Source organism: Mytilus edulis, chromosome 8 (genome assembly GCF_963676685.1).
Source record: "Mytilus edulis chromosome 8, xbMytEdul2.2, whole genome shotgun sequence".
Classification (NCBI taxonomy): domain Eukaryota; kingdom Metazoa; phylum Mollusca; class Bivalvia; order Mytilida; family Mytilidae; genus Mytilus; species Mytilus edulis.
Window position 1 is genome coordinate 27,794,684 of NC_092351.1, and position 22,373 is coordinate 27,817,056.

Genomic DNA, 22,373 nt, shown 5'->3' on the forward strand with positions numbered 1-22,373 from the left:
AAGAATAAAAATAAAGTGATATAAACTCAGTCTGTTATGCATAAGAGCATTTCTATTTCACTCGTGCGGTTGCTTAAATATCGAAGAAACGGAATATTTAAAAAAAAAAAAAGGTATCGTTTTTAACGGTAAAATACAAAAAAAATAAAAGAATTTTTGTTATTTAATAACTTTGTGATTACAGAGAACCTGTTGCATTGACTGGTGTGCATATGTAACGTCAGGAACGATAACTCGTGGCGTATAAACGTCATTCGTTATTGTGTTACCTAATGCAATGCCAAGATAAACAAGACTGAATCTTCTAGCAAGCTGTAAAGATCCGTTACGACTGATTCATTCGAAATCAGACCATGGAAATGAAATTTTATTAAGATGCTATCAGACCGCGTTCAGTCATATGATAATAATTTGGACACAAAACGGGTGAAACTTTCCAAGTGTGTATCAGGGGTTGCTCCCCTTTAAAGCCTCGGTCACACCTTACCGGATAAGACGAACGGACGCCTAACGGATGAAAATAAAAGTTGTCCGTTGACAAAATTGTTATCCGTTGGGCGTCCGTTGATGTACTGACCAACTAAAACGGACGCCTAACGAATGCATAACGGACATGCAACGGATATGCAACGGACGAGAAACGGAGACGTAACGGACAGAACGGATGTCGAACGTACATCCAACGGACGAGTACCGCATAAAACGGACACCTAACGGAAGCGTACCGGATAAAACGGATAAACAAGATATACGAAAAAATTAAAGGCGACAATAATAATACATGTCAATCGCATTAATATTGAAAATGTTCTAGTTAAGTAATTAAGTAAGTTGATTTTATTTCGAGTCGGCATATATATACATAATAACAGACAAAACATGAGCTCTGATGAACTTTTTAACCGACTATCACATAAAAAATCATGCAAATCCTACCAAACAAAACTGAAAAAACATGCAATATAATGAAAGCAAATCTATTTGTCAAAGTTCTGTGTAACTGGTTTTTGTTTGTTCTTCAAAATGCCGCTAAAGGGTAGTGTCTGACCTGAATAAGTTTAACAGCTGATTGATTGTGAAGATGTGCCCTTACTCTAAGATCGATTATGAATAATAAGAATTCATGAACCTTAAGAAATATTTTTGGCATTTCTGACGAGAAATTTTCAATTGGCATCAATTTTATCCGTTTCAGATCCGTTCATCATCCGTTATGTCCGTTATACGTCCGTTAGAAGTCCGTTTCTCATCCGTTTTATCCGTTAGACGTCCGTTAGAAGTCCGTTGGTGAATTTATCTGCCAGACCTCCAACGGATGTATAACGGACACGTAACGGATACAAAACGGAAACGAAACGGACGAGTACCGTACAAAACGGACGCCTAACGGACGTCTAACGGACGTTCAACGGACATTTTATCCGTTAGACGTCCGTTCAAAGTTTTGAACATGCTCAAAATTTTCCACCGGACAGAACGGACGTCGACGGATAAAACGGACGCTTAACGGACATGCAACGGATAAAACGGACGCTTAACGGACATGCAACGGATATGGACGGACGTCTAACGGATTGAAAAAAAGTTATCCGTTAGGCGTCCGTTCGAGCTATCCGGTAAGGTGTGACCGAGGCTTTAGAAATAAAATGAAATTTAGAAAGAAGACGGTTAATGTTTCTTTGTCTTCTTAATTAAATAAAAAAAAAAACAATGTTAATTCTTACTTTTTTCTTTGTAGATATTTAACATTTTTTGTATTAAAAAAAATCTATAATTGTTGTGCGATCGTGTATTTAGAGTCTTTTATAACTTGTATTACATACCAGAAGCCTTCGTTTAAAAACATTTATATATTATTGGAGATGATGGCTAATGAATTCATGAACTCAAGTTTATATTTGAAATAGTTTTGATAAATTATCATGATTATGCGGAAGTGAAAATGTTCCGTCGGTGTATCTGAAGTAAATTTAAAGAATCTGACTAAGTTACATATATATTACACAGCATAATAAAACTGGTTTAATTTGAAATACTATCCATTAGGGACATTGTCCGATAATAATTCATCAAATCTGTCAAGTTTGATAAAAAAACGGAAAACAATTCTTCACCCGTAAACGATTTAACGTTACTGTACCCTCTTTTTTTTTTGGAAGCTGGTTCTCGGCTGACTACTACAATTTGTTCATAGACAGCCAGTGAAATCCGATGTACAGTTGAATCTGATTAGTCGTCCGATCAAATTACGCGTATTATACCGCACTTAATTCACGTTATAAACATGAAGTTTTATCTAATGCTTCTATCCATAACATGTTATCGCAAAAAAAAAAAGGAATATATTTGTTTTACAGCTATTTTCCTACTGTATGTAGTTTAAAGTTTTGGTTGACTTGCTTGCTTTGTTTGTATAAATGATTGCTCAAGCATTCAATAACATCATACAAGCTGAAACCCAGCATTGCCCCCCCTAAAAATGTGATTTTTATGGGGGGGGGGGGCTAGGATGAAAAATGTTGTCCTGCATTTTTTTTTAGCTGTAATCTCTGTCCTGCCTTTTTATTTTTCTCTCCGTTCGGTCCTGCTTTTTTTTTTTTAGTTTATCCCCCCCCCCCCCCCCATAAAAATCAAATGGTAGCTCCCTTATTCATCTCAACTTTTTGGTAAATATTCAAATAAGATGAAATGTGTAAATAATGCAGTATTACCTTTCCTTCTTGATGGCAGCTTTTCAGCAAGCAGTACAGTACACATTAGCAGTTCAAAATATAGAAAGTAGTACAAACTTCACTTCGGGCAGTGACAACTATCAATATTATTTTTCAGTTAAATAGAAGTCATTTATTTGGCCATTTAACAATACATTTTCGTATTGAATACCTACTTTAAAATAGAAAATAACGAATAGTTTAACACATTGTAAGAGTGTATGTAATAAACAAAGTTATGGATTTCTGTTGAGATTAAAAGGAATGTTTGTTTTTCACATTCTATTGGTATTTACCGTCACGCTTCTTTATTAAATGTATAACCGGTAAATCTATAACTTGGTTAAATGGACATCTGTATCTTGTTTCTAATTCTGCCTAAGACGGACAGAAATGTTCGCTTTGTACCAAAGGATAAAATTTAAAAAAAAAACACATTGATAATCGAACATTAGTAACGTGATGATTATATACACGGCCAACACTCGGCTAACCGAGAGATTGGTCGGTTAATCTATATTGAGTATGCGGCTATATGGGAGATTGGTCTGTTAATCGGGTTGGTTATACGTCTGTTAAGAGTAAAACGCACAATTTAATGTTAAACTGTATCAAATATACAGATTTTTGGCATATTATAAGAACCATATAAAAAAAAAGAAGAGTGTCTGACAAAATGATATCTATCATCGAACATTTTCCACTTGTAAAAACATTTCATAGTCTACGCAGTTTTCAGTAAAATTAAAGGGCGTCGTGCAAGTATGTAGTATTTATGCTTATACGCATAGGAATTTTTTAATAAAAGTCGAAACAAACAAATTTAGATATCATTTAAAGGACACAAAATAGTACTTTGGGTCTAAAAAATAAATTTGCATTGGTGAATATTTCATAATTGTAATATAACGTGAATGTTACCACGTTTTAGTGAAAATTATGGGAATAAAGTCTGTTAATGGGTTGGACAATTGAAATTGTGTCAGTTAAGAGTTATTAAACCACAGTTATTTTTGCTACCTTTATATTTTCCCATAGAAAAAGTTAAGAATGAGATGTTCCTAAGTAATAAAAAAATGATAATACGGTGCAACAGTATCCTACGGAAGCGAATTAGCGCCACACATTTTAAAAAAAAATTTCTTCCTATATTTGCGTTATAACGCAAACCTCAAATATCTTGATTGCAATTGTTCATTAAGTTTTGTAAAAAATGTCCGTCTGTCATTCATTTCGGTTGTGATTTACTAGTAAGAGCATTTTTATTTTGACTTTATTTGCATTTTATTGAAGGGTGTCACTTCAATATAGCGTGATATAAATTGGCCGCTGGAATATGCATGAATTTATTATTAATGTTTTCAATCAGCCTCAATTTTTGTGTCTGTTCAAAGTAGCACGTTCTCAAATCCGACTGAAAGTGTCTTTCTAATACAACACAGGGTACCGGTAAAATAAATATAAACTGTACATCTGTCCAGTGCATATAACGTGTTGTCATTCTCATATGCATATGATATTTGTCACTGGACGAAAAACCCTAATTCGTAAGCATCCTCCAATTGGTTCTTTATTACTATTACTTATTCATATGTTGTTTACAAAAAAAAGTAAAATCACAAAAATACTGAACTTAGAGGAAAATCAATTCGGAAAGTCCATAATCACATGGCAATTGAAAATCAAATAACAAAACGTATCAAAAACGAATGGACAAGAACTGTCATATTCCTGACTTGGTACAGGCATTTTCAAATGTAGAAAATGGTGGATTAAACCTGGTTCTATAGCGCTAACCCTCTCACTTTAATGACAGTCTCATAAAATTCCGTTATATTTACATTGATGGCGTTAAATAAACAGACACAATAAATAAAATAGTCAAAATATGGGTACATCAGTCATCATCGTATAACAATTTTAAAAGGAACAATTTAACACAAAAACATCTATCTACGAACACATTTATTGATTTGTACGGAAGCGTATTAGGGACATAGAAAAAATAAAATTGGCAGTGAACTTTTTTTCAAAGTCGGAATTTTGACTTTTCAAATCTCGAAATTTTGACTTTAACTTGAAATTTTGACTTTTCAAATCCCGAAATTTTGACATGAACTTGAAATTTTGACTTTCAAAAATCTTGAAATTTTGACTTTTTGAAAAGTCGAAATATTGACTTTTTTGAAACTCGAAATTTCGACTTACAAAAAGTCGAAATTTTCACTTTAAACTCGAAATTTCGACTTTTTTAAACTCAAAATTTCGACTTTAATAAAACTCAAAATTTCGACTTATTTTAAAACGAAATTTCAACTTGTTTTAAATTCAAAATTTCGACTTTTTGTAAACTCAAAAGTTCGACTTTTTTAAAACTCGAAATTTTGACTTATTTCAAACTCGAAATTTCAACTTATTTTAAACTCAAAATTTCGACTTTTTGTAAACTCAAAATTTCGATTTTTTTTTACAATCGAAATTTCGACTTTGATCTCTTTTAAAACTTTGATGTTAGTATTCAAACACAGTTATTACAATTTTAGAAGGAGTAGACATGGACGCAAATTATTAAAGCGTCATCAACACATTCTTGCAATTTATATTTTGAAATGTATATATGTTTTGTTCCATGTTTTAGTTCCCACGACACTGTCATAGAATCGTCATATCTGAGAACATATAGCATCGCAGTTTCAAAGGCCTGTTTGGTTTCCCAATAGCAAGTCACTGACTTTGCCTTGTTTAAACAATGGTAAATCACGTAGCCAAAAATGCCATTAAGTTTATTAAAATGTGCTTATTAAGTTTATGATGTATATGGCTCTCCGCTTGCTGATATAAATGACTGTGAATGTGGTAATCGCAAACGTATAAATACTTAGGAAAATTCGAAATTTTGAGTTTAAAACAAGTCGAAATTTTGAATTTAAAACAAGTCGAAATTTTGAGTTAAAAAGAAGTCGAAATTTCGAGTTTAGAAAAAACCGAAATTTCGAGTTTTAAAAAAGTAGAAATTTTGAGTTTAAGTCTAAATTTCTACTTTTTATAAAGGCAAAATTTCGAATTCTAAAAAAGTCAAAATTAAGACTCTTTCAAAAGTCGAAATTTCAAGATTTTAGAAAGTCAAAATTTCAAGATAAGAAAAGTTAAAATTTCGAGTTAAAGTCGAAATTTTAAGATTTGAAATGTCAAAATTTCGACTTTGAAAAAAAAAATTCACTACTACTTTTATTTTTTCTATGTCCCTAATACGCTTCCGTAGATTTGAGTGTCTGACATCAGAAAATTTTATACGTCACAAAAATTTGTCGTTCAATGTGCATACAAACGATTTTAAAATTTTACATAGGCAATGTTAGTCATTCTCAAGAAGTAAATGGAAAGGAGCGAATGCAGCTACATTTGGTCATCTTAAGTTTTAATACATTTTATTCCGTTTAGTTCCTTTCTTCATAAGTGTAGAGGAGAACGGCAGTTGTCCGCATGTAAACTTCTAGCATTTGTCACCAATATGAGTACATCGCAATCCGTTACTGTTTCAACACCCAGGGGTGTTTCATGTGTGTATTCTTAAACAATTATTATTTTTCTCTCTTTTTTAGCAATGCATCACTCTCTACTGTCCGTATCTATTATTCTATATTCTGCTACTCCATCCACATTATCGTGTATACCATGAGGGTTCGGATTGGGGGTGTTGTTTATTTCTGTATTCTTTAAATTTGACATATGCGACCATTCTTGTATGAAATTAACATTAAATTACTTTAATATTACACTTTTTGAAAATGAGGGGTTCCCAACCCAGAGTAAAAAGGGGGGGGGGGTTCCAACTATATGCTCCCATTCAAATACATTGATCGGCAAAAAAGGGGGGTTCCAACCCCCGGAACCCCCCCTGGATCCGCCACTGGTTCATGTGTTGCTTCCGTATATTTTAGCCGCTCGTCTTGAGCCTACCCATTTGATCCGATAACACCCCATATAGCAATAAAATTATACTTTTATTGCCATTCATAACTCTTAACAGACCAATTAACAGACCGGGTTTTATACATCCGACCCATTAACAGACCAGGTTTTAATTAAAGATTGATTTATGTCACCAAAATACAGATTTTCGTAAAGATTTTTCACACAATGATTTCAGTATGGTTAACAAACATAATGCCTGTCTTTTTTCGATGTTTAAAATATTGCATGCACGTAAATTCAACCAACGTGTCATTTTGTGTACAGTTTGTGTGTGTAAAATGTGTATAAATTTATTGATGAGTAACCCGCCTTTTCATTTTATAGATCGTACATTGAAGCTAGAAAAATAATAATTACACCACTGGATTCAGTACATTGAATTGTTTTGTTAGACATGAATATTTTTTATGATAAACATATATTTAAAAAGTTATACAGTGAAACATGCTGAACTTTCAATGATTTTCTCGATAACACCTGATTAACAGACTTTAGCCAACCCGATTAACAGACCAACCGCCGATATAGCCGCATACTCAATATAGATTAACCGACCAAACTCTCGGTTAGCCGAGTGTCGGCCGTGATATACAGACATTCTAAAGCATTTTTCAAAACAAAGTCTGACCAAGGAGGTTACATTAATATTAACTGACAAAAATGTCGGAAGTGAAGTAAATAGTCAGTCTGGCATATTGAGATGAAAAAGGTGACATTCTAGTCTTGTTTGGACTTTACTTGTAAAATAATCTAGTATGAAAATCTCTTTAAAAGTTAACATTTGAATTTTCAGCAACAGTCCACCAGAGACCAAATGACGTAGGATTTAACAACTATAGGCGACGCTTTTTCAACAAGAAATACGACGATAAAATTAACAAAGTTAGATAACAAAACAAAGATGTAGCAAGCGAACCTGCCAAAAAAACAATTCACGGTGACTTATACATGTAGTTGTCAATTTCTGTGTCATATTTGTCTCTGGTGCAGAGTTTTCTCATTGGCAATCATGCCATATCTTTTTTTATATATATTTAGGGGCGTTTAGGAAGCGTAACTAACCAAAAAATGCTTTGCTAGTGACTAAGTTGATGTTAATATTGGTAAGTGAAAAATTGGTCAAAATTCGCATTAAATAATGTCACAATAGGGAACATATGATGTGATTTTAGCTACTATAAGTTGATCATTCCCATGGCTATTTTTGAACCAGAAATTTCGTAAAAATTGGTGTTTCTAAAAAAATTAAAGGGATGAATTCATACCTTGTATTAATAGTATTTTTCATTTTAAATGTACTAGAAAACACCCGCGAAATCGAGGGAATTTAGAGCTTGATTTCACGTATGTTAAATGTTGTAGGATGAATTTTTGTAATAGATATTAAGTCTGGAGAATTTCAGAAAAGGTATCAAAAGCCTTCACCCTTTTTTCAAAGTCCGTTATTTGTTTCCTTTCTGATAAATTCCATTATTTTCGCAGTTCTAGCCTCAGACCACAATTATTTTTCCCCTTTACTACAATCTTTTTCTCTTGGTAAAAATCTAATTGAATTAAAAAAAATTGCACTGTTTCAAACATGAAATAGATGTAACTGCTTATAGACCATTATTAATATTCTTATAAAATATGCTTCTGAACAATCCATCAGTGCTTTGTTTTCTTTTGAGAACATGACAATTGTAGGATTTGAATCTTGATTAAATGACTAAGGCTAATTTCTACTCTACTTTCACTTTCAACAATAATATTTTTCTACATGTTTTACTTATTTCAATATATATGCAACTGCTATGACCCCTTATTAAAAGAAAACAGTAGACAAAATACTTAAGAAGCATTACCCCATATAACACTTGGAAAATTTATTCCAAGACCACGAACATAGGGAATTAATTGTGATCTGAAGCCTTCTGTTTATATTTTACTACGGGTGAGTACTCAAATCGCTTGAAGGACGACATGTTAGAATTGCAACTGACCTCATTGTTATGGTTCAGTGACTGCATGAAAACAAATACTTATTTAACAGTGAAATGTTCACTTTTATGAGAAAAAACATGTAATTTAATTTTGGATGTAACGCGTCTTGTGATTGGTTCAAATTGTTTTGTTTATCAGGTCATAGACAAAATTTAGTCATGTGACCGTGACGTCATCAACGTTCTTTCATGGTTTACTCCGGTTCAAACTGGAATTTATAATTAAATTATAAGAAATAACTGTAATATTTTTTCTGTATATTCGAAATAACATAAAAAAAAATGTGATACACACTTTAAAATAACACTCTTCAGTGTCACCACATATTTTTATGTTAATTATTTTCTTCATAGACAGAAAACATATTAGTTATTCCGTATTTGGATACATTTTTATATATTATGATCGTGCAAGGCCTACCTGTCTATCAGGTTGGGTTGACCAGACCTTGGCATCATTTCATGGATAACTGACTAAGGTTATTGTATAGTTACTTGTTGAGTTTGTTTCTCAGATACTATATTATTAGTTGCATGGTGTGTTAGTGACTTAATACATTTTATATGGGGTCAGTAAATTTCATATGGGGTGAGAGCGAAGTGACCGAAATTCCATATGGGGGAAAGCGTTTTGTTGAATTTATCTTACCAACTATCTTTACTTCATGGTATTTTGACTAACGGCCTAGCAAAGCGTTTTGAAAGGGAATCGAAGTAACTCTGTTAGGCCAACAATAACAACTTGTTAGCTTTAATTATGTTTTGTGAACTTATTTCAACCTTTCATCAAATATATAGTCACCACGTGTAGTTCTTTAACCAATCATTTATCTATAAATCTATATGAGGTAAGATAAATAGAGATTAATACATGGCCTTTTCCATATCAGCCTGGGTATCATCCAGAGACCCCCATATCAGCCCGAGACGGAGTCGAGGCGCTGATATGGGTCGAGGGATGATACCCAGGCTGATATGGAAAAGGCCATGTATTAATCGCTTTATCATATACTTCCGACAATAGTTTTATGTAAGGCAAAAAAAAAACACAAATGCAACAACTAAAACTTTATAAAGAAGTTAAGTTATAAATCCAATATACTACAACTGTCAATGCAACCAACAGCATCACTACCTCCATATACATATATGTACATTTTATGGTAACATTTCCTATAGAGGCATTTTGAAACATTGAGTAGTTGGAAGAGTTTCATGATCATTATTACTCCCTATTTGTTGTACTATAAAATGATTCATAATTGCCAATGGTATTTGTTAGTAAGTACTAAACTATCCCCACAAAACTGTTCCCGTAAATTTTGACGTCGTCATCAATATCTGACGTCACAATGGAAAAAATAAACAACCGATACCGGAAACACCGGAAGTAACTTGCACGAGAAGCACTGTTATGGGTTTTTGCACGAGACGCCCCTGATATGGGTTATCAGACCGGGCTGATATGGGTTATCAGCCTGGGTGGGAAATTATGGCTTGTGTACTTCCGTTCGTTACACATATGCAAAAGCTATCATATTAATGCTAAGTATATGATAAAGAATGATACATGGCAAAATCCGTATCGCATGCTGTATCACCACGAGAAACCAAAATCAGTCCCTAGTGTCGAATGACACGAGTGTCGAATGTCCAGAGTGTTGATATTGGACGATATATGATATTGCTATAACAAGATGTGATATGAATGCCAATGAGACAACTCTCCATTCAAGTCACAATATATACTTATTTAGCACTCATGTTAAAAACAATATCAAGAAGTGATCAAATCAACGGCTTGATTGATGAACAATTCAATTAACGAAAACAGAATACCATATACAACAACAAACTAAAACCACTGAATTACAGGCTCCTGACTTGGGACAGGGATTAAACATGTAAGCTAAAACCACTGAATTACTGGCTCCTGACTTGGGACAGGGATTAAACATGTAAGCTAAAACCACTGAATTACAGGCTCCTGACTTGGGACAGGGATTAAACATGTAAGCTAAAACCATTGAATTACAGGCTCCTGACGTGGGACAGGGATTAAACATGTAAGCAGGCGTCCAAACCTACCATAACCTGGGACAGCACAAAACAATAAAAACAATAACGAAAAACAAATACCATTTGTTTTATTATGCTTTTTCTGCAGTATCCATTTTTCTTTTGACATCATAGTTAAATTGACATCATTTTGATATCATTATTGAATTTACATAGAAGATGTAAGATTCTTTTGCCGTATGTTTTGGTGAAATAATTTTGTATGTAAAATACATTTCAGATTTAAAATATGTTCTTATACAAATAAAAGGGAACAGAATGATATTGGCTCTATTTATATCTCCTTTTTCTGGTATAATTCCGAGTCTTGTATCAAAACAAGTTAATACTTTTAGCATGAAAGATAAATACATGTATACATAATTTTAATTAACCTATCATTTTACATGTAAGGAGTAATAATTATTGTATATTTGTGCTAGAACTGGCAGAAAGAAATAAGATGGACACTTATATGTTAACATAAAATAATAATGTAAAGTTTAACTTACTTTAACATAGTTTGCGATGAAGTCCATGTAGGCAATAGACATGTAATAAGCTATTTATTCATCATATTTTCAACATAATTTAAAGATTTGAGTTATTACCGAATAGCTATTTTAAATGCAATGCCAATAGAAAATTTTAATTCGATTCATATCATACAATGGTTTTATTTAACCTTCATTGTTGTCAGATTAAGAAGTGAATAATATTGACATTTCGAATTTAAAATAGTTGAAATTTTAAGAAATAGGTTAAGTTGGTCAAGCCTTAGTTATATATGTACGACCAAATAAAGTAAGAATATTATGTCCGTTTATAAATAGTTCGTCCAAATTTATAGTGACCAAATTAAATGTCAGATAAGTTGAAGTTATAACCTAGCATGTGATTCTTCTTTACATAGTCGTCGTTTTGATTATATACTGAAATCCAACAACAATAACAATAAAGAATATAGATACGTATATTTTCAAGCTCACCACAAATATTGTTGATAAAATACTTTGATGTATATTATACAAGAATATAGGTATGAAGTAAGGTATAGATTTCATCATAATATTGCAAGAATTGTACACGTGACATCGTTTGCAACCCACAGACTGAAACTAAAATTCAACAAATTCACTCACTCAGAGTGTCGTAAACAAAACTACTTAGTAATAACAGAACCACCAGATGTTGATCGATTTACGCAATTGAAATAATGTCAAAGAATAAACTAGTTGTACATTTCACAGTCCATGGGTTTCCTTTGTAGAAAACTGACGCCCTGAAGTGTTGATCGTTTTTGTCGAGCCTGCAACTTTTGTTGCAGAAAGCTCGACATAGGGATAGTGATCCGGCGGCGGCGGCGGCGTTAGCTAACTTCTAAAAAAAGCTTGATATTTTAGAAGGTGGAAGACCTGGATGCTTCATACTTTGTATATAGATGCCTCGTGTTACCAAGTTTCCGTCAGTCACATGTCCAATGTCCTTGATCTCATTTTCATGGTTCTGTGACTACTTGAAAAAAAAGTTCAGATTTTTTGTAATGTTAAATTCTCTGTTATTATAAGTAATAGGATAACTATATTTGATATGTGCGTACCTTGCAAGGTCCTCATGTCTGTCAGACAGTTTTCACTTGACCTCGACCTCATTTCATGGATCAGTGAACAAGGTTAAGTTTTGGTGGTCAAGTCCATATCTCAGATACTATAAGTAATAGGGCTAGTATATTCGGTGTATGGAAGGACTGTAAGGTGTACATGTCCAACTGGCAGGTGTCATCTGACCTTGACCTCATTTTCATGGTTCAGTGGTTATAGTTAAATTTTTGTGTTTTGGTCTGTTTTTCTCATACATGTACTATATGCAATAGGTCTACTATATTTGTTGTATGGAATGATTGTAAGGTGTACCTGTCTAGCGGGCAGATGTCATGTGACCTTGACCTCATTTTCATGGTTCAGTGGTCAAAGTTAAGTTTTTGAGTTTTGGTCTTTTTATCTAATACTATATGCCATAGGTCATCTATATTTGGTGTATGGAAATATTTTATGATCTTTATGTCAGTCTCGCAGGTTTTATTTGACTGTGACCTCATTTTTACGGTTCATTGCACAGTGTTAAGTTTTTGTTTTTTGGTCTATTTTTCTTAAACTATAAGTAATAGGTCAACTATATATGTTGTATAGAAGCATTGTTAGCTGTACATGTTTGTCTGGCATGTTTCATCTGACCTTGACCTCATTTTCAAGGTTCATTGGTCTTTGTTTGGTTATCTTGGTTAATGTTAAGTTTATGTGACAGTTGTATTAAAGTTTAGCTTTATACTTAGGACTATCAACATCATATCAATGATTAGTATAGAAGGCGAGACATTTCAGCGTGTGCACTCTTGTTGTAAATTGTTGTTGTTGTTGTTTAGCTTTTGTTTCTTTTAGATTGCATTTTTTAGAATGATGTTTATCCATACATGGGGCTGATTTATATACAGTTTATTTTTTCACTTCTATGTGGTAGTAAATTACATGTATTCTCAGCATTTTCACATGAAAAATAGTGGTTGCCTCGTTAACATTGTTTACATTATCTACAACTGTTGTAGTGTTGGCCTGTTCTAAGTCGTATAAAAAAATCTGCGTCTAGTTGTTTATAGCTTCTGTATGTTTTGAATGGTTTTTTAGTTGGTGGAACATCAGATATTTTTTTTGTACTGCGATGATGTTACGGAAGTCAATCAATCCACAGTTAAAATGTATGGATTATGAAGTTAGTTTTTCTCTGTTTGTTGAGATGACATAATTTAATGTTGCATCTTTTATGAAACAAGTTGCACCTTTCATTATTACAATTCGATACGTTTGCACAGATTAATAAACAAAATATATAAATGTTATGATCATTTTTGTTCTTTCAGAAGTTAAACACATTTATTTATGATTAACCAAAAAAAAATAAAAGAGTAACAATTAGCAACAACTAAATCAAAATGAAACCCATAATGATTAATCGGATTTTTGGGAGAAAAAACAATCAATTGACCAAATATTTTATACTGATTTTATTCACATAATGCAACAATGTGTTGTCATCTCCTATATCGAAGTTTTGCGATATGTAAAATAATGTAATGATTTAAAATCATGATCTAGTATGCTTCAAAACTAGTTTCCCTCTTGGGGTTTACATGTAACAATTTTTTCAATCTAAAAGAATGTTTCCTTTTTTGAAATTATTTATACAAGTGTGAATGGACTTCTGAAATATTATGTTGTCTGGGATTTCTTCTCATTAATTTTCAATAATGATTACCATCCAACCTTAATGAAAACAGAAGATAATATAAAATAAAACAAATAAATTTACCACACATATAAAATACGTATAATAAAAGTCCGCTCAAATATCTATTTTTTTTAAATGAAACAAAATTTGAAAATACATTTCAAGACAATTTACTACTTCTTCAGATGTGATATCAATTACTATACTAGCTATAATTTTGAAGGATGATCTTTGAAAACATACTTAATAATAGCTTACTCTTCTTAGAATAACATTTTATAAACACTGCAGTATACATCGCAAAAAATGTTACTATTCAGTTAGATTTACAAATAACACCAGCATCCATAACATATATAAAGCATTTAAATTCAATAGAGAATGGAAACTGGGAATGTATCAAAGAGACCAAACTGAGTAAAAAAACACAACTGAAGACCATCATTAGGGCTTCAACACAGCTAGAAAATATTAACATATATTTTAAAATTTATCTGGTTAATGTGGTATTTTAGCCGCCAAAATAAAAAAAAAAGCAAATGCTATGGAGCTACAAATAACTTTGATTGCAGGCACACAATAAAGTTCTTCCAAGAATAATCCTGAAGACCAGAACTGGAAAACTGAGATATGATACTCGGATATATCCAATTTATAATAGCATATAATTTCCAAAAACCTTAAAAACTTATCAATTCAAGCCTTTGATTTGATTACCTTGTCAATTTGTAGGACGATTTGCAAAGGAAATTATCAAATAAGATATTTTGCAATAGCGATGCACAATTTTGAAAGTAATCTACATTCAAGGTCAATAATGTAAATAACTATCAATCCACGTATCGCTGGAATCTTGATAAGATACTAATATAAATACCCTGGTTAACGTTAAATTAAAAGGCAATACAGTAATTACTATGGCTAAACGAGTAATGTTAACTATAACAGTCTTCGCCGTTTTTGTTCAGTTAGCATACTCTTGTTGTGGACCTGCCCAGTGGGAAGGATATGAGGGTGTGTCTGTATGATTGAAGGTCAATGGAACAAGTGAAGAGGGTACAGTAAGTATATTTTATTTTGAATGAAGCAATTTAAAAGTAATAATATATATATACGAAACAAAATATGATAAACAGAACCATGTCTGTCAAAGTATATTAATATCATAATGACATTTATTTAATTGTTAGCTCACCTACTTGGCCCTTCCAAGTGACCGATTCTCATCACTTGGCGTCAGTCGTCGTCGTTGTTTACTTTTCACATTTTGAACATCTTCTAGAGAACCACTGAATGGAATGGAACCAAATATGACATAAATGTTCCTTGTGAGGTGCTTACCAAGTGTTGTTAGTAACTTACTGTATAGACAATCCATCAAATAATGGCCACCAGCGGGGGACTAAGTTTAACACAGGACCCTAAGGGAAATACATACAAATGTCTTCTTTATGAGAACCACTTAATGGAATGACACCAAACATAGCATGCATATTCTTTATGAGGGACTGACCATGTGTTGTTACTTTGTAGCTGATCCATCATTCCAGATGGCCGCCAGCTGGGGAGTTAGTTTAACATGGGACCCTATGGGAAATACATACCAATGTATTCGTTTAGAAAACCACAGAATGGAACGAGGCCAAACATAGCATGAACGTTCCTTTTAAGGTGCTGACCAAGTGTTGTTACTATGTAGCCGATCCATCATCCAAGATGGTCGTTAGATTGGGATTTGGTTTAACATAGGACCTTAAGGGAACTACATACAGATGTATTCGTTTAGAGAACCACTGCATGGAATGAAACATATAATGTATGTCCCTTATGAGGTGATGACCAAGTGTTGTTACTTTGTATCCGATCCATCATCAAAGATGGACACCAGCGGGGGACTAAGTTTAACATAGGACCCTAAGGGAAATACATACAAATGTCTTCTTTATGAGAACCACTGAATGGAATGAAACCAAATATATCATGAATGTTCCTTATGAGGTGCTTACCAAGTGTTGTTACTTTATAGCCGATCCATCACCCAGGATGGCCACCAACGAGGGACTTGGTTTAACATTGGACGCTATTAGCAAATAAATACAAATGTCTTCTTTAAGGGAACCACTAAATGGAATGAAAGCAAACATAGCAACATTAAACCAAATTTGGCCTCGAACACTGTTATAAGAATCTGTTATGATTTTTATCTTTTTTTATATGATTTAAAAAACCCAAGTAGAGTCCGGTGAGCGACACATGCCCTTGAGAGCCTCTAGTTTATAAATTCGAAGATACAAAGCACCACACAATGTACTACCTTTAAATAAATATATCGATCACCTTTTGGTAAATTCGGTTAAATTTTCACTATCTCAAAGTAACCATTACGTAATTTTTTGGTTCAATCGGTATGACGAAAAACATTCAATGTGTATTTTAACTATACGATGGCTTAACTATATAGTAAGTAGTCGCTGGAAAATGTTATAAATATTACAAATCAAGGAATATTATATAATCTACTTTGAATACTTTAGGGACTTCTGAATATGTCAGTTGATGCCAATATAAACAAAATAGTCATCAGAGGATATAGTTTGTGGAACGGTCAGCAACAAGTTAAACAGCATCTTCTCTACGATTATTCAGCTGTAAGTCTTTATATTACAACACAAGGGCGAATGATACCCGTGGGATATTGAAAATCAACAAGTCGGGAATAAAACTGACAACGTCATGGCTAAAAAAACAGACAACAAAAAGACAAACAAGTTTTAAACAGCTAAAAAACGATTAATAACTTACTCCAGAAAATTATATACAGAAACGTCGCACGCTACTGGTGTTACTGTGGTGAAATCACGGACAAGACACATTCTTCTTATTAATTTTTAAACATAAAAATTGATATTATAAAGTGTTGTATATCATTTTAAAGCTTTAAAAATCTTCTTTCAGATTATTGCAATTCTGTCTATGTAACAGACCATTTTCATTAATCAAAACTCAATAAAACCTTAATTTTGCAATATGATTTCCTTGTCCCGCGTTACACTTTTAGTTTTGTGAAATTCTGAATACCGTAAAAAACATATAATTTTTTTGACCAAACGATATAAAAGTTTGTCTAGAATAAGCAATTCATAATTGGGCGATGACGTAATGTCGATTTTTTTCTCTCGAAAAGACGGAAATATGAAAAAAAGGGATCAAGATGATACAAATTATGTGTCCCATGCACGAAACGTTGCCGTAATTTTTTTTTAATTGTCCCAAAAAAATGGAATTCCAGAGCAATCCCCTTGTCGAAAGTAAACAATTCTTATACTAGTATTTTGTACAAAGATCACACTTTCGCCTCATGCAATAATCAGGAATTTTTAAAACAAATTCTTTTTATTCTAGTTGAATAGCAATGTCCGACATTTTGTCCCCTTCAAACCAAATTAAACGTAGGGTTACGTTTTCTGTTTTTTTTTCATGATGTTTATTTAATACAGTGCCATTCGCTACATAAAAAAAAATTATAATGGATAAAATTACTAAAAATTATCTCTATTTTGATATTAAATTCCCATAAATTAAATCACAAATAATAAATAAATTGATACGAGATATCAGATAAAACAAAAATGTCCGATACAATGTCCCCACATACGATTTTGACGTTATTTAATAAAATATACAAAACGGAACGTCTAATTGTCATTATTGCGGTTTTCACAGACGATTTGGAAAACGGCTATTATATTTTGTTGCTTAATAAGAAAACTTTAAAATTAAATATTTTATTGTTGAAGCTCTTCCGATTCATAGAGGAGGGTGGGGAGAGAGATTTCCTCACGGAACTGAAGTGTTTTCCGGACTATGATAGTTGGATCCGCTATGATACAAATTAATAGAAAAAAAACAGCTATAATAATTGTTCCCGCTAATTCCCTTGCATATATTTGTGCAGAACTGCCATGCTAGATATGCCGTAGTCCTTTCGCCTTGACATTCTGGAGTGCAAAAATGAGTGCATTTGCAGTGCATAGTTTATCCATAAAAAAAGAAATCGATTGCCTTTATAATTAAAATGTATACAAAACAAATGGTTTCAATTCAAGTTTCTTTTTTATTTTTAATCTGTTAATAAAACTATAGCTTAACATGTTTTATCTAAGAAAAAAATCAATCCTTTCTAAGGAAAAAAAATCAATCCTTTAAAATTTATTGTAAAAAGAAACAACATGCATTCCAACGTTTTTATTTTGGCTTACGTCTTTGAGTGTGTACACCAGTATCGTGCGACGTTTCACAGTTAAAAAAAACACTACATAAAAAACCTCAAGTCTGAGCAACAAGAGTTTAACAAAAAAAACTAATTCGATTCAGACGATAAGTTGATAATACTTCAATATCCTGGATGATACGTTACGTGGTAAACACAAATTCGTACAAAATTCTTTTCAAATTTTGTCGTATATCAAACAGAGTCTACCCCTTAAAGCACGAAGTTCCCATTACAAAGAAACTTAATTTTATCTGCGGTCTGGACTTATATTATAATCTATCAAATTTAAACCGAACTATTATGTGTATTCGTTAATATATACGCAGCTTTTATACGTGTGCATGTAAAACAAATTTCCTTGTAGCGGGGTCTGAATACAGCACTAACAACATTTCTCAAAAGGCCAAAAGAGTGAAAAAAGTATATTTTAACAAAACGCATTTGACTAACAAGTCGAACAACTCATGTTATTAAACCCTGCTTACTACCGTTTGCGATTGCCAAAAAAATTGACCACAAGATGTAATAAAATGGATCTTAAAATTAATTTAACACCAAACAGAAAACAATAAACTTGTGGCGAAGATGTTAAACCACAAACATGAGGTGCAAACATAAGTACACCATATCGACAATTAATATATAACTTCAGTGACGTTAGAGATTACGATTGTATTTGGAAGGCCATATAATTTACCTCAATTTTTATACGTGTGCATGTAAAACAAATGTCGTGGTAGAGGGGTCTAAATACAGCAGAAACAACATTTTCCAAAAGACCAAAAAAAGTGAAAAAGTATATTTCAACAAAACGCATTTGACTAGCAGGTCGAACAAATGGTGTTCTTAAACCCTGCTTACTACCATTTACGATTGCGAAATAAATTGATCACAAGATGTAACAAAATGGATCTTTATATCAATTTAATACCAAACAGGTAACAATAAACTTGCGGCAAAGATGTTATACCACAAACATGAGGTGCAAACATAAGTACACCATATCCGGATTTAGTCAATTAATCACATTATGTCTCTTCAGTGACGTGAGGAATCAATACGGTATTTAGAAAGCCATGTGATTTACCTCAATTTAAGATAGACTTTTGAATATATAAGAGTCGAGAAAGGATGAACGGATTATTTAATCCGCAGGGAAAATATAAAACAAGCCCAAAAGAAATAAATATAGACTTACTTGAAAACAACGTTCAAACCTATGATATATAAGTCTGAAAATTACACCCAACAGTGTAAGAACTAGATTTTCTGCTGACAAATATTGGTCCGTTCCTCAGCGAGATCGAACTCACGCCTTTGAAACACTACATCACCAATCGCTTCGCCTCATGTCCAGCGCTCTCTCACTATCTATGTATATATATATATAGTTACAGATCTAACATTGTTGGGTTGATGTTTAGACGAGTTGTATATATATATATATATATATATAACTCGTCTAAACATCAACCCAACAATGTTAGATCTGTAAATTTGCTTTCGCAAATTTTTGGTTCTTCCCTCGCCGGGATTCGAACCCATGCTACTGTGATATCGTGACACCAAATCGCCTGCACTGCAGCCGTCCCGCTAGACCACACAACCACCTGGGCTCTCAAAAAAGAGCTTTCGCTGGCCGTGTGTTACCTTTCCACGTCAGTTTTAATCTAGCGGCGTACTGCAGTACATGATATATAAGGCATGAAGATGTTATTGTTACAGATCAGCCAAATTATCTATAGTAAAGGATCCTACAAATTAATGTAAGATACAGTCACAGAAAATAATTATATTATATATAAATATTGCAGGCGAAAATTTACAGTGTTTACTATGGTAAATGTTCGATAGAAGACTTAGCGCCATATCCAGGAAAAGTTAACTGTGTGCCAAGTGAGTTTGATTTTAATTAAATTAGAATACAGATCCTCTTCCCAGCTTTTCCTTACAAGAATCTGAAAACACTGATCTATGAATCATTTCATTGGCTCTTGAAATTTCAGTATTTAATTTTTTGAAGATGAGTATTAATCCAACAAAACTAGAGTATCTCAAAGCATCTTTAAAACAGGAAATAAAACCGAGTATTTTCATATCCTTGTAAGCAAAGCTTCAACACAGGATATGTATGACAGTTAGATTGGTTCAGTTTTTAGCTGCATTTTACAACCATCTTATACATATGAATAGATAAAAATAAATTGCGAAATTGTCAATACATAAATTTAACTGTTCATTTAAGAAGACAAAAATGAAAGCAAATTAAAAATCTAGATTGCAAAGATTTGCAGAAGATACTTGCACACAGAATCGAAATATGTTTATCGTCCCACTTAGTGTTAAAATCAGAATTGTCTTAAAACATTCTCAAGAGAACGCGTATACAGTATAACTCGTTAAAGTAGATTAAGGAAATTATTTTTGTTATTCCAGCTGATGCTAAACTGGTGCTTTCTACCTATTATGGTTTTGGTGATAATAAGTACGAGATTGATATTTATGAATTTATGGTAGATGGTAAGAAAATGCAAATGAGTTTCAATAAAGGAACATGTATTCCTGTTGGAGAACATCAGCAATTGGCCAATGGCTTTGCCGATATTAGTTTCATGGGGATCACAGAAGGAATAAAAGACCCAAAAGTGTTTGATATCCCACCGGAGTGCAATAGAGCGAGATCAGTTTCTCCGGTAAGTAAACAGATTCTGCATGTACATCATGCATGTCAGCAGATGTGGTATGTGTGCCAATGATATAACTCCCTCATCCAAGTCACAATTTGTAAAAGAAAATCCTTATAGGTCAAAGTTCCGTCTTTAACACGAAACTTGGCTCTCACCGAACAGTAAGATATATAGGGCCAAAAATTGCATGTGTTAAATCATTCAAACGGGAAAACCAACGATCTACTCTATAAAAAAGGAGAGACGAGAAACCCTTATAAACCACATCAACAACAGACAACTACTGAACATCCGATTAATGAATAAAACTTAAAGGCGAAAGACGTGTGATTTGATCTTATACTAATTATATAAGTGAGATTGAATCGGGATACTAATATTGGCATAGCACTGAGATCGAAGTTCATTTTAATTATGATTGTTGGTAATGTTCACACACATGAGCAACTGAATCAACCAGAGAAATGTGTTAACTTCTATTCATTATTACACTCAGTACCTCATTTTTTGGGATCTTATGATTTTCTATTTATGTTTTAAAATATTTTTTTATTTCAGAGAATGCAGTATGTTAAAAAGATTGGACATTTTTAAGGTGAAAAAAACTAAAGAAATAACTTCAGTCACTTCAAAGATATATTGGTAGTGTGATGTTATATATATAATTTTGATATTAAAACCTTAGAAATACCCGACTAATGGCTACTAGAAATAAAGAGAATGAACGAGTTTAACAAGTTACCTACGAACAACAAGAATAGTGAAGTGTTTGTTTCTTTAGTTGGATGAGTTCCTACTACCTTCTAGTCCTTATAGAAATCATTGACTTCGTAATATATATACATATACTACGCACTCATTGACAAGTACTAGTACTTGTATATTGGAAAAATATAAACGCAAAAAAGTAGAACCAAACGTCAAACTGCTATAAAGTTTATATACATGATTGCTAAAAATTCTTACAAATATTAAAGAGAAACGAAAAGCTTAGTATAATTTTAAGATGACAAAAGGTCTTGAACGTTGTAGTATTGCAAAAACCAATCCAAAGAAGTTTTGGTTAACCTTAAAGCAAAATAAAAACAAACAAATCAAAGTATGAGCGGACAACGAAATGTCCTTGTTCGTATGAACCAAGCCGAGCTATCTGATGCAGTGTTAGATCTTTTAAATAACACTTATTTTGATGGTTTAAATATAGACTTACTAGATACATTCATTTCGGAAGACGAAACTATTTAGACACAAAAGAGTCTTAAATGCGGACAAGTGCAGGTAACGATGAAATTGTAGGTGAGGTGTTTTCTTGTCCTTTATTTGTCGCACCTATTTTAGAAACTTTGTTCACTCGATACTTGCTATCGGAATATATCCTGAAAGTTGTACTGAATGTTTAGTTATT

The 22,373-nt window shown here is 32.7% G+C and overlaps 1 protein-coding gene across 1 annotated transcript; it reads left to right on the forward strand.

Annotated features, from left to right (window-relative positions):
* The first annotated feature begins 14,904 nt into the window (after nucleotides 1-14,904).
* LOC139486956 (uncharacterized) lies at nucleotides 14,905-21,663 on the forward strand. Its single transcript, XM_071271997.1, has 5 exons — nucleotides 14,905-15,069; nucleotides 16,543-16,656; nucleotides 20,096-20,177; nucleotides 20,718-20,974; nucleotides 21,527-21,663. Exons 2-5 carry the CDS (start codon nucleotides 16,555-16,557, stop codon nucleotides 21,560-21,562), a joined length of 477 nt encoding a protein of 158 aa, XP_071128098.1. The 5' UTR covers nucleotides 14,905-15,069; nucleotides 16,543-16,554; the 3' UTR covers nucleotides 21,563-21,663.
* The last annotated feature ends 710 nt before the right edge of the window (nucleotides 21,664-22,373 follow it).

Coding starts and splice junctions, on each gene's coding strand:
- LOC139486956 (XM_071271997.1), top strand. CDS start 16,555: ATGTCAGTTGATGCCAATATAAACAAAATAGTCATCAGAGGATATAGT. Junction 16,657..20,095: donor TTCTCTACGATTATTCAGCT/GTAAGTCTTTAT, acceptor TAAATATTGCAG/GCGAAAATTTACAGTGTTTA. Junction 20,178..20,717: donor AAAAGTTAACTGTGTGCCAA/GTGAGTTTGATT, acceptor TTGTTATTCCAG/CTGATGCTAAACTGGTGCTT.